The 14,428-nt window shown below is 47.5% G+C and overlaps 2 protein-coding genes and 2 non-coding genes across 4 annotated transcripts; all 4 read left to right on the forward strand.

Moving 5' to 3' along the window:
• Positions 1-2,767: 2,767 nt before the first annotated feature.
• Positions 2,768-7,546, forward strand: RPL21 (ribosomal protein L21). Its single transcript, XM_063149077.1, has 6 exons — positions 2,768-2,850; positions 4,274-4,352; positions 4,907-4,968; positions 5,958-6,070; positions 6,728-6,878; positions 7,416-7,546. Exons 2-6 carry the CDS (start codon positions 4,286-4,288, stop codon positions 7,503-7,505), a joined length of 483 nt encoding a protein of 160 aa, XP_063005147.1. The 5' UTR covers positions 2,768-2,850; positions 4,274-4,285; the 3' UTR covers positions 7,506-7,546.
• LOC134415281 (small nucleolar RNA SNORD102) lies at positions 5,674-5,754 on the forward strand. The gene has a single exon (XR_010027015.1). It is a non-coding gene; the product is annotated as a small nucleolar RNA SNORD102 (small nucleolar RNA).
• LOC134415292 (small nucleolar RNA SNORA27) lies at positions 6,130-6,262 on the forward strand. The gene has a single exon (XR_010027026.1). It is a non-coding gene; the product is annotated as a small nucleolar RNA SNORA27 (small nucleolar RNA).
• A 4,532-nt stretch (positions 7,547-12,078) lies between the features above and the next one.
• RASL11A (RAS like family 11 member A) lies at positions 12,079-14,186 on the forward strand. The gene is made up of 4 exons (XM_063150476.1): positions 12,079-12,228; positions 12,324-12,380; positions 12,459-12,538; positions 12,737-14,186. Exons 1-4 carry the CDS (start codon positions 12,108-12,110, stop codon positions 13,187-13,189), a joined length of 711 nt encoding a protein of 236 aa, XP_063006546.1. The 5' UTR covers positions 12,079-12,107; the 3' UTR covers positions 13,190-14,186.
• The last annotated feature ends 242 nt before the right edge of the window (positions 14,187-14,428 follow it).

Genomic DNA, 14,428 nt, shown 5'->3' on the forward strand with positions numbered 1-14,428 from the left:
TCTCCCAGAGAAGACACCAGAACCCTGACTGTGGGAACTTGGGGACTGAAAGTGGTTGGGGCTTGGCATGGTACTTTCCACTCTGAGAACAACAAAGTGATGTTTATCTACCCTCCACTCCTCTGACTTCTAATGAGCCCTCCCTTTCAAGCTCCCTTCCCCAGCAACTTTTGAATTGGCTCCCACTGAAGCTGTTTTCCCTGTCTTGCTCTACCTCCACACCAGGCAAAGTGGGAGGGAAGCAGTTTAGCATGGTGTAGAAAGAATTTTGGCGTACGTCAATGGGTGGAGCACCAGTCTGGGACCTTCACAGTGTTTTGGATCTTTGTGTTAAGTTGTGGATTGCTACTTGTGTTCACCATCTTGAGTACCTGGTGTTTCTGCAGCAGAACCAGATGTGGTGCTTGCCTACAGCCTAGGAGAAATTGGAGTCTGCATCCTACAACTTCAGTTTGATCAGGGAAAAGCAGTTTAGGCTGGGTTTATGAGAGGGCAGGGCAGGGCAGCAAGGGGAGCACATGCAGTCTGGAATGCAGAGCTGCAGGTCTCCCCCACATCTGCTTGGCTCCTAGCTCCAGCTTCCAGACCAGAACTCACCCCACAAATTGAGCATCTTTATCTGCTGCAGACAGCCATTATTAAGAAATCTTTTTGTGAGCAATATGCAAATGCTTTGCAGTCTTTTAACTGCTCCTCAGGTGTCAGTTTTGGGAAACCATGTATCAAACGTTGGTAGATAAGATGGATTTCTGGATCAGACTCAGCATGCCTAGGGAATGATTCAATGGAGACAAACTGTGAAACATGATTGTTTCTTTGAATTGTGGAGCTAAAGAAGGATCCTGGGAATGTGTTAATCCGGGTAAATTTATGAATAAAAAACATTACAGAAATTTGAATCAACCTGTCATGTTATTCAGGAAAAAATATGTAGCGAATTCTGAATGTGTTACTTGGCCACAAACAGAGCAGAGTTCAAGTGAGTTCCCAGTTACCACTCCCTTATGAATGACACTTTCCATACGTGTTTCCATATGTGTTCTGCTTGTGGACATGGGTTTTAGCATGTGGTGTTTCTTCCCTGTTCCTTCCCGGTGGAAGGGGCGATTATGTCCTCCATGTAAATCACTGGCAAGATTAAGGCATTCAGCTCACTCACTGCAAATGCCTAGCTTCCTTTACCCAATAATGCCTTTTAGGATTTGGCTTTCTGTCTTTGCTTGATATCCCCTCTGAAATCTGTTGTCAATGCACTTTCTCACCAAAGATCTGTTCAGGCTTGTAATGCTTGGAAAAGTTTCATGGTATCTAGGCTGAATGCATATTAAATTATATAATTTTTCTCTGCATAGGTATCAGGTCCTGTAAAATCTAGATTTTTCATGGTGAAGGGATGGAGTACAGACACATTTTTCTATATATAACACTTTACTCCAAGAGGTTTCATGTGGAGACAGGGCCTGTCTGTCAGAACACGTCCTGCCAGGCAGCTCTGCAAGCAGAACATGATAGTGAATTTAATCCTCTATATCCATTCTTGTGATCCATAAACTTGCTTCAAAGTGATGATTGAAAAGGCTTGAGTTTTGAAAGACAGTATCAGCAGAACCGTGAGGTTAGTCAGAGGATCAAGAAGGATTTTATACCCCACTTTAAGTAATCATTCCTCCTGTAAATTAAATAAGTGCTTCGTTCATTCAAAACAAGAATTTTGCAGTAGGGCAACTCCTCAGCAAAGACAAGTTTTGAACCGTCCCTGCATGTTTAGCCTGGGGGAAGGAGGCCCTCTCTTGACTCACTGCAACCAGTGATTCCCAAGGTGATTCCTGTCTGCTCCGATACCAGAGATGCACAAACACAGCGAGTCACTCTGCCGGCTCGGGAACCTGCTCACCACTCCCTTCCTTCTCCATGCAACCTGTGGCACTGCGAGGGCTCTTCGTGGACAATCCGGGCTTTATTTATCTGGTGGAAATCTCTGCCATACAAACTGAAGATTATGGCATCATAATACGAAAAACCTCATTACAACACTAAGAAAACCCAAACCTGCGCAGCCTCTTCGCCTGTTTGTTAGCATGCTTCTCCCAGCCCGCTTCCCTGCCCGGGAGTGCGGGATCTCCGGTCGGGCAGCCGTGACTGAAACACAGCAGCGCCGGCACCCTCACACTGCCGCCAATTTAAATGCCGGCGTACTACTTTCACGTCGTATAACATCCTGCTGGCTGCTTATGTCTTACGTTTCCAAACTTGTTTCCTTAAGGATGGCGGGCCAGCGGCTCACCGCAGGACTCGCTCCTCGGGATCCCTGACAGACACATCGCTTGTTTTCCCTGTTCCCGACAGCCCCGCTGCCAGACCTCTCCCACCCCGCTCTCAGAGTCACAGGGTGCCTCAGGCTGGAAGGGGCATCTGGTCCAGACTCCCTGCTCCCGCAGGGCCGTGCCACAGCACATGGCACAGCATTGCGTCCGGAGAGTTCTTTAATATCTCCAATGAGAGAGGCTCCACAACCTCTCTGGGCGCTCTGTCCAGTGCGCGGTCATCGCACAGGAAACAAGCTCTTCCTCGCGTTCAGCTGGAACTTCCTGTGCATCGCTTTCTGCCCGTTGCCATGAAAACACATGCACAGCCCTGAAACCCGCGGCGTTAGTCCCTGCTTTAGCCGCAGGATCCGCCTTGTGCCGCGGCTGTTTTTCGGGATCAGCATCCCGGGGCCGGCTGCCCCCCAGGCCGTTCCCTTCCCGTCAGGCGCGGTGCGGACAGCCCCGCCGAGGCCCCGCTGTTAAGGGCGGGCGCGGCACCGCCCCCTTCCTTTGGAGCCGGGGCGCCATTTTGTGCGCACGCACGGTGAGCGCCCGCGCCCCTCCGCCGCTCCGGGGGACGCGCTGGGGACGCGGGCTGCCGGGGACACGGAGCGGGGACGCGGCCGGAGGGTTCCTGCTGCCGGCGGGGGCGGGCGGGGGGCCGCCGGCTCTGATGGGAGCACCACGGCCTTCCTGGGGCGGGGAGTGGGGGAGCGAGGAGGCCGCGGGTTGCGGGTGGCGGTGCCGGGCGGATTGCGGGGGGCGAGGGGGATGGCAGGGCAGAGGGTGCTGAGGGAGGGAGGGAGGGAGGGAGGGAGGCAGGCAGGGGGGTGCTGAGGGAGGCAGGGGCCGCCGAGGCCCGCGGCAGGAGCCGGTGCGGAGCAGCAGCGCCGCAGCACGTGGCGGCGGGCCCGGCCACCCCGGCGGGAATGCCGGGACAGGGAAGGCGCCACAGGGACGGCTCCTCGGGGCCGGCGACGCCGGGATGGCCGCGTAGGCCTGCGGAGCGTGTGAGCCTTGTGTCTGACGTAATAATGGCCTGTAAATGTGGTGGGGGTCCTGCCTTATGGATGCCTTATATGGAGGGGCTTAGGGAACGGGGCAGAGGCGTCATCGAGGGACATCTCGCAGCGAGAGGAGGTATCCTGATGCCTGGCAAGGGCATGTGGAAGGAGCATGGAACAGCCAGCTGACGTCTGGAGAAGTTCAGATTGGATATAAGGGGAATAATGTTAATGGCAACAGCCAGGCCTCCAAATATGCTCCCTAGGAAGGCTGTGCAGTAAGGTCTTGGGGGAAAGTAATGCAAGGAGTAGCTGCTCCTCATTGCTACAGCTTCTGCATGAGTGGAAGTCGAGGGGCAGTCACTGATCTTTGTGGTGACCAGAGATGGGACCTGAGGAAGTGGCATGAAGATGTGTCAGGGAAGGTTTTAATTTGGGTATCAGGGTTTGGTTTTTCACTCCAAGGGTGGTTGGGCACTGGAATGGGCTCCCTGGGGAAGCTGGTCACAGCACCAGCCCTAGAGAGTTCAATAATCTTCTGAACAATGCTCTCAGTTACATGCTGTGACTCTTCTGGTGTTGTCAACAGAGCCAAGAGTTGGTCCTTGTGGGTCCCTTCTAATTCTGAATATTCTTTGGTCCTGCTCAAGAACTTTATCCAGTCAAGTTTCAAGACCTGAGTGGAGAAAGTTCTTGAGTAGCTTGGTTTGACCTCAGCAGACCTTGCTGTAAGCAGGAGTTAAACTGAGGACCTTGCTGGCATCCATTCTAACCTGAGTTAAGCTGTGATCCTGTAATCTCTGATTTCTTTGGATGCCTAAGCGAATCCCATTGCTTGAATTGAAGCAATGTCGTTCTGAATAGGCTTAAAGAGTCCATTAATCCGAAATACTTGAAAATTCCATCAGCTTTGAGGTGAGTGAACTGATAGTTGTGAATAATTTGCCTTTTTTTTTTTTACAGTAACCAGCCAAAATGACGAACACAAAGGGAAAGAGGAGGGGGACGCGTTACATGTTCTCCAGGCCCTTCCGCAAGCATGGTGAGTGTCCCTGGCAGGGCCAGCACTGCATCCACTCACTGCCCTGACGGACAGCTGCACTCCCTGGGGATGGGCTGTGAAACAAGGCCTTGTGCCAAGGGGTTTCTGACAACTTGGGCTGAAAGCTCTGTGGAACTATACACAGAGCTCTGAGCTCTTACTGCAAATGCTTTGGTATTCTGGTTGTTTGGCAGTAGCCACAGTGCTAATTCTGTCAGTGCTTGAAAATTAATCTGAAGGTGAGGAAAGTATTTCAGCAGTTACTTAAAACATAGAGGGGTTTTTCCTCTGATCAATAAGCAGTTGCATTTATATTGCTAAATTAAATAGTTTAATGTCTCTTCAATTTTGGCATTTGGAACACAAATCTGATTTTTCTTTAGCTGGGCATTTTAAAAGTGTGAAGTGTGTAACTACCGCTTTAAAAAGGCATGGTTTGATTTTTGAGGTATTTAGGAAAACTGTATCATGTGCCTGATCTGTGTCCCTCGTCCTTTTTATGTGTGTGTGAAATTCCAGGCTTCCTAAGTATCCAAATTTGTATCTCTTAACAGGAGTGGTCCCTCTGGCTACCTATATGCGGATCTACAAGAAGGGTGACATAGTGGATATCAAGGTACTTTCTGCAGTGCTGTGTGACTGAAAGCTGAAGCAGTGTGGTCCTGAGCAGTCTCCAGCTCCTTGGGGTGGGCTCTTGTTGCTTGGGTCACATTTGCACACACAAGTGCCTACTGCTCACTTAGGGAGCAATATTGGAATGACAGTGCTACTGAACCAGTAGTAGCATTTCAGTGTCACATGCTGGCGTATGTGGGGTTTTGTAGATACATATAATTTGGGTGTGCTTTGTTTTGGTGTATTCAGCTGCAAAAGGGAAGTATGCCATAGCCAATATTTGAGTTGGCTACTGGCACAGCTTTCATAGGAGCCTCAGCTGTCACTTAGTTGATATTCTGTTATGAGCCATGATTTGTGGTGGGGGGTTCATAGTTAGGTGATTGCAAAGCTATACTAAAACTAGAAATCAAGAAATAAATGGGAGGATACATCATATATACTAATAAAGGGGAGAACAGTGAAGCAGCATTTCCCATCACTTGGTATATATTAGGACTTTTTTTAAGTCAGCTGTACTTTCACATCTGAGTTGCAGTGAATGTGAAAGCCTTTCATCAAGGATTCCTATTTGGTTGAATCCTTTGGTTTCATTTGGAATGCCATGTTCTTGTAGCAGTCAGACAGAAGATGGTGTTTAATTTGCTAGTTTGTTGTTTGACTTGGAGAACGTATTGTTCAGAATTGACACTTCCTCACGCGCTGGAGCTTGATGATGAATGTCTCTTGTGATTGCTTGCTTGTCTTGGAAGCAAAGTGATCTGTCATTTCACCGACACTGAAAGCTACCAGAACTGACGTAGCAAAATTTGGTAGTCTTCAGATGCAAAATGCATGGCGATGAATTCCAACTTTGGGGTAAAATGGGAATATTTTGTAATAAATCTCAAATAATTTGAAATGTATACTTTAAATTACTTCTTAAAGAAAAACCCTTTTTTCCCCTCCCCCTCCTTTTTTTCCCCCCCTTTTCTTTATGTTTCTTAACAGGGCATGGGTACTGTTCAAAAAGGCATGCCCCACAAGTGTTACCATGGCAAGACTGGAAGGGTGTATAATGTTACTCAGCACGCTGTGGGCATTATTGTTAACAAGCAGGTTAAGTAAGTAATGAAATCCTATGAATTGAAACTTGGTATTTGAGAAAGTTGAACTGTGATTGCACCCTCCTTTCACTTTACCAGTTAGACAGATCTTGTCTTGATTGGTCATTCAAGGTGGGTAAAGTGTATTTCCTTTTTATAACCCAAGCAAATGATGCTCATTTGACTTGGATCCTGTCAGAGGAAACATTTTTTGTTTCTCTTACCAGCACCTAAAGTCACATTACCTAGCAGGGCTTCTCAGCCAGTGTGCTGGCATTGAAGCCCTTTTTAAATACTAGTATGTAGGTGGATCCAGCTAAATTTTGTACAGTTTAGTAAAAAACAAATAGGTTTTTTTTTGTTCCAGGAGCTGGCCTGTTGTGCATTGGTAATAAAATTACTTGTTTGTATGCTAAGAGGCTAAAACTGTATTCTCCACAATTTTAATTTGAAATTGTCAGCACATTGTTATATATTATTTTGTTATATGATAATAAGCTTTTAGTTATATGTAAGTTATATCTGATGTGCATCTGCAGCAGTGTTTTGAGATACTGCCCTTTAAAAAAAAATAACCTGTAATTGAGCTTATGGAGTTAGTTCTGTAAGGTCTGTAAGTCTTGATTTAATGTGACCTTTTTCAAGTGAAGATTAAAAACTGCCTGCCTTTCTTAGGGGCAAGATTCTGGCCAAGAGAATTAATGTGCGTATAGAGCATATTAAACATTCCAAGAGCAGAGACAGCTTTCTGCAGCGTGTGAAGGAAAATGAAAGGAAGAAAAAGGAAGCAAAAGAAAAAGGCATTTGGGTTCAGCTGAAACGCCAGGTAATGTTTCTGTTTAGGTCACAATCCTTGAGCAGGAGATGACTGCGTTCTTGGAGTAGTGGCCTCATGCAGTGCGTCGGCATTTAGCCTGTCTGGATGTTTGTGGCTGAGCACTGCTCTGTGCCAGATGAAAATTGTAGTTGTAGCCGTGAACAAAGGCTGCAGCAGCAGCTCTGGATGGTTTTAGGGTCAGTAGAGTCTTTGCTTTATAGGTGAGTTTTTAGTTGCAACAGGTTCTATTGTAAGCCTTGAAGGAAAGAATTAATAACCAGACTTCAGAGAAGAGATAATGGCTGTTGCTTCTGGAGCTGCAGGATACGTCACTCCGTGTTCATTGGGTTGAGAGTAAAGCATAGGTTTTTTAATTCAGTAGCAAGAGTCAGGCACATTTTCTGGCAGATAATTTTCTTATTGCTACTCTTTGAATCAAGTTTATGAGACTAGGAATGGTAAAATTGCTGTAATGTTTATATAATAATGTGCTAAATGGTTGACAAAATGTTATTTTCTGAAAAGATGCTTTTCTTCTGTTTACAGCCTGCTCCACCAAGAGAAGCACACTTTGTGAGAACTAATGGCAAGGATCCAGAGCTGCTGGAGCCAATTCCTTATGAATTCATGGCATAATGTATGTTTAAAAAATAAACTAAAGATATGGTTTTGGACAAGTGTATGTGATTGTGGCTGATTCATTTAGTTGGGTTTGGGGCTTTTTTGCTTGAACAGATGCTTTAGAAACCTTTTATTGAAGTATATTTATTTAGCTTGCATTTACCATGTTGCTTAGTCATTTAAATCATCTGCAGCTTTTGCTGACGAATTTCATCATCTATATAGATGATAAATGCTAGGAACGCTGAAATTTGCTAGTGCTTAGTAATGATCATGAGCTGTTATAAGAATATTTCACCAGCAAACTAAGAATTTGTATTAAGAATTGGCCAATGCCAATTGAAGGCTTGATTTATTTTTTTTTTTTTTTGGTAGGAAAAGAGATAAGGTGTTTCAGATTTCATTGATGCAAGGTTTTGGCTAAGGAGCCTCATGAATACTGAGGAATTGTTGAAGCCATTTTTGAAAACAACCTCTAGGGAAATGTCTGTAGGCAAATTTTGTTCTTCCATCAGTGTAATTTGCAAAATAATGTTTACAGCATCCCCATGCCAATAAGCCTTCTTACAAAATAGTGGTAGTTTAGAAACAAGGGTTTAATTCCAGAACTGTCAGCCTTTGTATTTTGATTTTTAACATTTTAATTGGCTGGTATAGCTACTAAACACTTGCATCTTATATGTTCATTGCATGCCTGTTGAATGTTGCAGTGAATTCCTCTCATCCCAGATTTACTCATGTCTCACAAAAGCCCACTGCCACCCGTGCAGTTCTTAAATGGAAGAAGATTTTCAGCTGACTGTTTACTAACCAGTGCTGGTTTAGTGAGCTTTGCTTGAAGCAGTGTGCAGCCTGCTACAGACTGCTGAAGGGAATCTGCTTGGTTAGCCTTGAAAGCGCACAGTCTCAGGCTTGTTTTGTAGTTACAGGTAAATAATAGTTTACCTTGAAGTGTCATGTCAGGCATTGCTCAGCTGCCTTCAGTAAGTGATGTAAAACTCATGTCTGCGTGTAGACAGAAGTACTGGAGCAGCAAGTGACCTCAAGCTGTTTGTAGGTGTTCACTGCTGAGAGTTGCTGAACAGTGAATTGCAGGGCAGCTTCTAAGTGTGGGAGTAAGGAACTCAGAGATGATGAGGTTTGCTTTTACCTAACTCTCAATCGTGGGTGTTCCCATTCCCATGGAATGTAGGTTTCAGACCTTGAATTCAGAATCTGGCTTGGGCTGGTGTTCAGGGTGAAGGGCCCTAGGTTGGATGGGCTGGAGTTTCCAAGTTCCAGTGAGCAGATTGCTATGTTTGAAGTTCTCCAAGCTCCCATCTCAGAAGATGCAGCAGGCTGTATAGGTGGAATGACTTGGAAGAGCATGCCCCTTAGCAGGCTGCTCCATGACAGTGGAGCTGTGCACCACATGCACTTGGCTTTTATGGTCAAGGGGCTTTTCTTGGAGCAGCAAGATTTGTGAGCTTTATCAACCTTGGCTTGTCAGTTTCCACAGCCATTTAAAAGTGGTATTTGCCCTACAAGATAAGCATCATTTTCCACTAGGCTTTGTAGGAATTAAGTGGGAGGCTATTGGATACAAACTGGTGATAGCATTTTAAATTTGCTTCTCATGCATGTCTAAGCTATTTTGGTTCTGTGTTTGGTTAGTACTCATTTGTCAAAATCACGACAGATTAGCTGTAGCAGCATGATGAAATGATTAACATCATAAGTGGGGCACAGTTCTAAACTTTTTGAACTTACTTTCAACAAATTGGAATACTAAGACTGGACAGCATTGCAGTGGTCCTGTTTAAGAGCTGCGCTCCCAGAGACACTGCATTGCAACACTATGCAATTTATTTTAAAAAAGTGCTTTTAAGGTCACTATGCCAATGGTAGTTGGTTGTAAATGCATATTTGGAAGCCGTCTAGGCTGGGAAGTGAGGTTGGGAAGGTTTTCTTGGTCAGGATTCCCAGAAATGACTGAAAATGAATCTGGGTTTGTACAGGAAGAAAATAACCTTTTTTGTTTGTTTTTAATGTTTGGAAAGAGGACAAATAAATGAATGTGTAGCCTGTTTGTTGCACTTAGTGAAGTGGGGGTTTTCCACTCTGAGATTTCACAGCCCAGACACTTAACAGATCTCAGTACCTGATCTCAGCTGCTGAATTTTGCTTCCTGTGTGTTTGGCTGCCCTGTTTTTGCACAATCCTGACGAAAGAGGGAGATCTGTGAATTGGGAAAAGCTGAAGCACTGCCTGTAGAGACATCTCCAGTCCTGAGCTGAAACATGAAGCATGTTCCTTACAGGGTTTGGAGTCACCAGTTTTGACTTGGCTCTGGAAGGGTTTTACACACTAAATCCATGAGCTGTAACCAGTTCTCTGCGGTCCTGTTCTGAGGCTCCTTTACAGCCATAAACCTTTACCCCTGGCAAAATCTCCTGTTGTCTCCTAGAGAAGCAGCAAGGAAGCTGCCTTCTGAGCTGTCAGCTTCATCTTTTTCAGTCTATTGGCAACAGCAGGATTTGAGGTTTCTTGAGCACTGTGTAGGCAGTATCAGGCAGGGAGGGTCAGTGAAAAGGCAGGACCTGGAAGTGGAAGGAGGAACCATTGTCAGTACAGAGGCTGCACGAGGTAGGAACATTGCTCCCACCAGCAGCACCCATACAGCTTAGGAACTCAGAAAAATAAAAAAAAGAAGCTCCAGATGTTCTCAGGATGTTCTCCATGCCACCATCACAGGAACAAGCCACCTACTCCCCCCAAAAGTACTGCTGTTGAATGCTGCCAGAGCTTGAAACAGCAGGGTGTGTCAGGCAGCAGTATGGCATACCTGGCACTGAGCAGTGTTGCTGAGGGAAAGGGGATTGTGATGGGCCATAGGGGTAGTGGGATAGGCCATCCATAGAGGGGGTTAAAAAAGTACAGCCTGGACTTCCAAGTGGGGCCTGCAGAGCAGAGAAAGGCCCCTTGGAATAGCCTGGAGGCCCACACATCCCAGGGGGGCTTAGTGTGCAGCGTGGGGACAGCTAATCTGGGCCCCCAATGCTTCAGTTTACTGAGCTGCTCCTGTTGTACCTGGGTAGGTGTTGATGGAGACACAGTCCATCACACCCTGGACATGAATTCCTTCACAGGGCATCCTGCCTGGGCTTGGGCAACGTTATCTCTCTGCTTGACCACCCCTACTTGCCCTTTGAGGGTGCTCCCAGCAGCAGGCAAGGCAGCTCCAGTTGTACAGGAGAAAGAGGCAGCTCCTCAAGGTTTGAGGACGGTTGTTCAATGCTGCTTTCACAGCTCAGCACCTGGGAATCTTCTGCCTGGAATGGACTTGTTTCAGTAGCATTCTTTCAGGGGCACACTGAATGTGCTCTGATAGGTCTTTTGTAAAGAAGTGTCCAAAAATAGCTGCTGCTGGCTCTGTGAGTGAGGCCAAAGACAAGCGATCCTCTAGGGGGATCACTAGGGGGAGGTGACAATAGCGGGAACCTATGGAAACCAAAAGCTTTTAGTGGTACCAGAGAAATCTTCTTTCCCAAAAGAAAAGAGCTTGCTAGCATGATGGGGAGTAAAGTAGGAACTTTAGGGCTGATAGCTTTTGGAAGTGAAAAGAAACCCATAAGGGTTCTTTGGCACTAAAGCAGCACAAATAATCAACGGTGCTTCTTCCACTATGCTTTTCTGCAGGTGCTACTTTAACTGATGTAATTAGGATTGTCTGAACTCATCTGCCTGTGTGTGAGCATCCAGGGTCACTTGGGCTGTCCAAGCATCTGCAGCTCTCACGGTGACTCCATCCCTCTGTGCCATGAGATCAGTCCATTTGAGTACCATCCACAGTCCTTTTCCATGTTGTGTCCTGCTGGCATGTGGTATCTCCCTGATTAAAATTAAAGCAGCCTCTGAATGGATTATTTATCTTTTAAGTACTCACACAGTTGCAAGGCAGCACAGAGCAGAAGCAGGAGCCAGGGCAATGGTTTGTGGAGACTGAAACATCTGCACAGCTGCTTGCAGATCTGAGGCTGTCCTATTTAAGGACAGCCCATGGTGGAGCACCATTCTTCTCCAAAACTTTTCTACTTCAGAAACCCAAAGGGCCCAAACAAGACCACTTAGGTTTCAGGGCTGGCTGTTGTTCGATCCACAAGCTGAGTTTTCAACATTGGCTGTAGAGGAATATGTTCGGGTGTGGAAACAAAATAGTCTGAGGTAAAATAATAATTTCCTTTCTTTCAAGACTGGAGTCCGTCACTGCTGAGAGGGTGGTGCGTTTGCCCGTCTGCCTCGGGCGGGGGGGATGCCCAGCAGGATGCTCGCCCCTGCCGTGGGACGCAGGTTGCACGGCCTGCCCAGGCTGTCCGCCAGACCCCTGGGCTGTGCCCGCCGGGACCACGCCACGCCCTGGGAGTGGGGAGGGTGGGAGAAAGAGGAAGGGGTATAACGCGGGGGGGTAAATCGGGGGAGAGGGCGGTACGGCGGGGGGCGGTGCAGCGGCAGCGGGGCGGCCCCAGGGCGGAGCCGCCGCCGGGGCCTTTAAAAGCCGCCGTGGCCGGGCGCTCCGGGCGCTGCCGGCCGAGCCGAGCGGAGCCGTGCGAGCCCTCTCGCCGCCGAGCCGCCTCTCCCATGCGCCTGCCGGGCATGTCCCAGCCCTTCCTGCTGGCGCCCATCGCCGAGTGCCCTCCGGGGCCGCCCGGCGCCCAGCTCCGCCTGGCCGTGCTGGGTGCCCGCGGCGTCGGCAAGAGCGGTGAGTGCGGGGCTGCCCGTCCCCTTCCCCTGCCCGTCCTCTTCCCCCGTCCGTCCGTCCGTCCGTCCCGCCTAACGCGGCGCTCTGTGTTTCAGCCATGATCGTGCGGTTCCTGACCAAGCGCTTCATCGGCGACTACGAGCCCAACACAGGTGAGGCGGGCGGGGCGCGGCGGGCCGGGCGCGGCGGGGCCCCGCGTCCGCCCGCGCTGACGGCGCTCTGCTCCACAGGCAGCCTCTACTCCCGCCTCGTCCATCTGGACGGGGACCACGTTGCCGTGCAGATCCAAGACACGCCGGGGTGCATTCAGGTACGGAGATGTTTTGGATCAATCGGTTCTCCTCTGCTACCCAAAGGCTCAGCTTTTGAGCCCAAATTTCCTACATGCCCAGACTTGGTCACCTGAGGCAGAGCTCAGGCTTCCCTTTGGACCCGCTTGATGGTGCTGTGCTTGGTCTTTATACTCTCCTGACCCAGTGCCGAATCTGTGCTCTCTGTTGTTCTGCAGGTGCAGGAGGACTGCGTGCAGGTGCTGGACTCCCTGTCCCGGTGTGTGAAGTGGGCAGAGGGCTTTCTGCTGGTCTACTCCATCACAGACTACAGCAGCTACCAGTCCATCCAGCCTCTGTACCAGCACATTCGCAAGGTGCACCCCGACGCCAGGACTCCCATCATTATTGTGGGGAACAAAGCAGATCTCCTCCATGCCAGGCAAGTGCAGGCAAAAGAGGGACTACAGCTGGCAGATGAACTGGGCAGCCTGTTCTTGGAAATCTCCACCAGTGAGGACTCCCAAGGTGTCTGTGATGTCTTCCAGTACCTTTGCAAGGAGATCAGCAAACTACAGCATGCCGGCAGCACGGACAGGAGGCGGTCATCCATCATCCCTCGGCCCAAATCTCCCAACATGCAAGATCTAAAGAGACGTTTCAAACAGGCTTTATCTTCCAAAGTCAAGTAAACCTCCCAATGACATCCTCTGGGACTCAATAGAATTTATTTTTGTAAACTAGTTAATAAAAATCTTTATTTTTGTACTAATGCCAGCAGTGTAGAAGTAAGTATGTCAAAGCTTGCAATCTCCTTGCTGTTCTCTCATTTGACTGGTTGGGTTATTTTTAAATGAAAAAAAAAGGAAAAAAAAGCTGCACAGCAACTAAATAAAGGTAGTTGGAAAGGGGACTTTTGCCAGGAGGCTTTGATTCCATTTCTTTTTTGGGGAGACTGGGCTTTTCTGTGTTTAGCTATTCATATGATTTTCTCTGGAGGCTTCAATTTCCAGTTTGTAAAATGGGAGGGTTAATGATGTAAATCATTACCTGCCTTTATACAATGCTTGGAAAGCCCTTGGTGGAAAACTTTGTAGGAGATAAAAAAAAAAAAGCTCTCTTCATTAAACATGAAAATACAAAAGTGTCTGTAAGAATTCTGGTTATAACAGAACTGTTTTCTCCCTCAAAGCTGCTGTTTTGCTTGCACCTGTAATAGCCTGAATGCTGATAGGCTGTTAGGAATGAGCTCAAATTTCTCATGTGCCTTAGAGATTTGTTCTACAGAATTAAAAATTTGAGCCCCAAGCATTTAACAGGAGGGTTGAGTTTCTCCTACAGATTGCTGTGGAACAAAGTGCTGAGCAATCCACAGCAGAGGAGTGTGTGGGTTGGCTGTTGCTTTCTCTGGAGATGTATGATAGGAAGGACTGATGCGTAGGACTTTTTCCTTGGACAAAAAATAGCTACATTTAAAAGGAATCACACCTTTATCTTCCCCGGAGTAATTTTGTAGCTATTGGAAACAGGTCAGGCTTTACTCTTACTTCACATAAACTCTAAACCATACTAGAATGGGTTTTGTTAACTGTTTGCTGGATGTCTGAGTATGGAATGTAGGTTTTGCCCTTTCAGTATGCTTCTGAATTATGTATGTGAGAAATAAAACTACTCCATGCTGAGTGGAAAGTGTGGAAGTGGATTAATCTGTACAGGGGAAACTCGCTGTCCTCACTCAAGTGCAAGGCCAGTAAGGTTTATTTTATAAAATAAAATAGGTAAGTCAAAAGACCACTTCCTTTTTTCCTTGTGTTAGGAAAGGCAGGTAGGTGCCATGCCTTGCAGTTAGTGGGCAGTCCCTGTTGTTTCTGATCCCTGGGCCTTGAAGCTTCCTGGGCCACCTTCACTCTTTATCTGCATCTGAGTCTTCC

This window comes from Melospiza melodia, chromosome 2, assembly GCF_035770615.1.
Source record: "Melospiza melodia melodia isolate bMelMel2 chromosome 2, bMelMel2.pri, whole genome shotgun sequence".
NCBI classification, from domain to species: Eukaryota; Metazoa; Chordata; class Aves; order Passeriformes; family Passerellidae; genus Melospiza; species Melospiza melodia.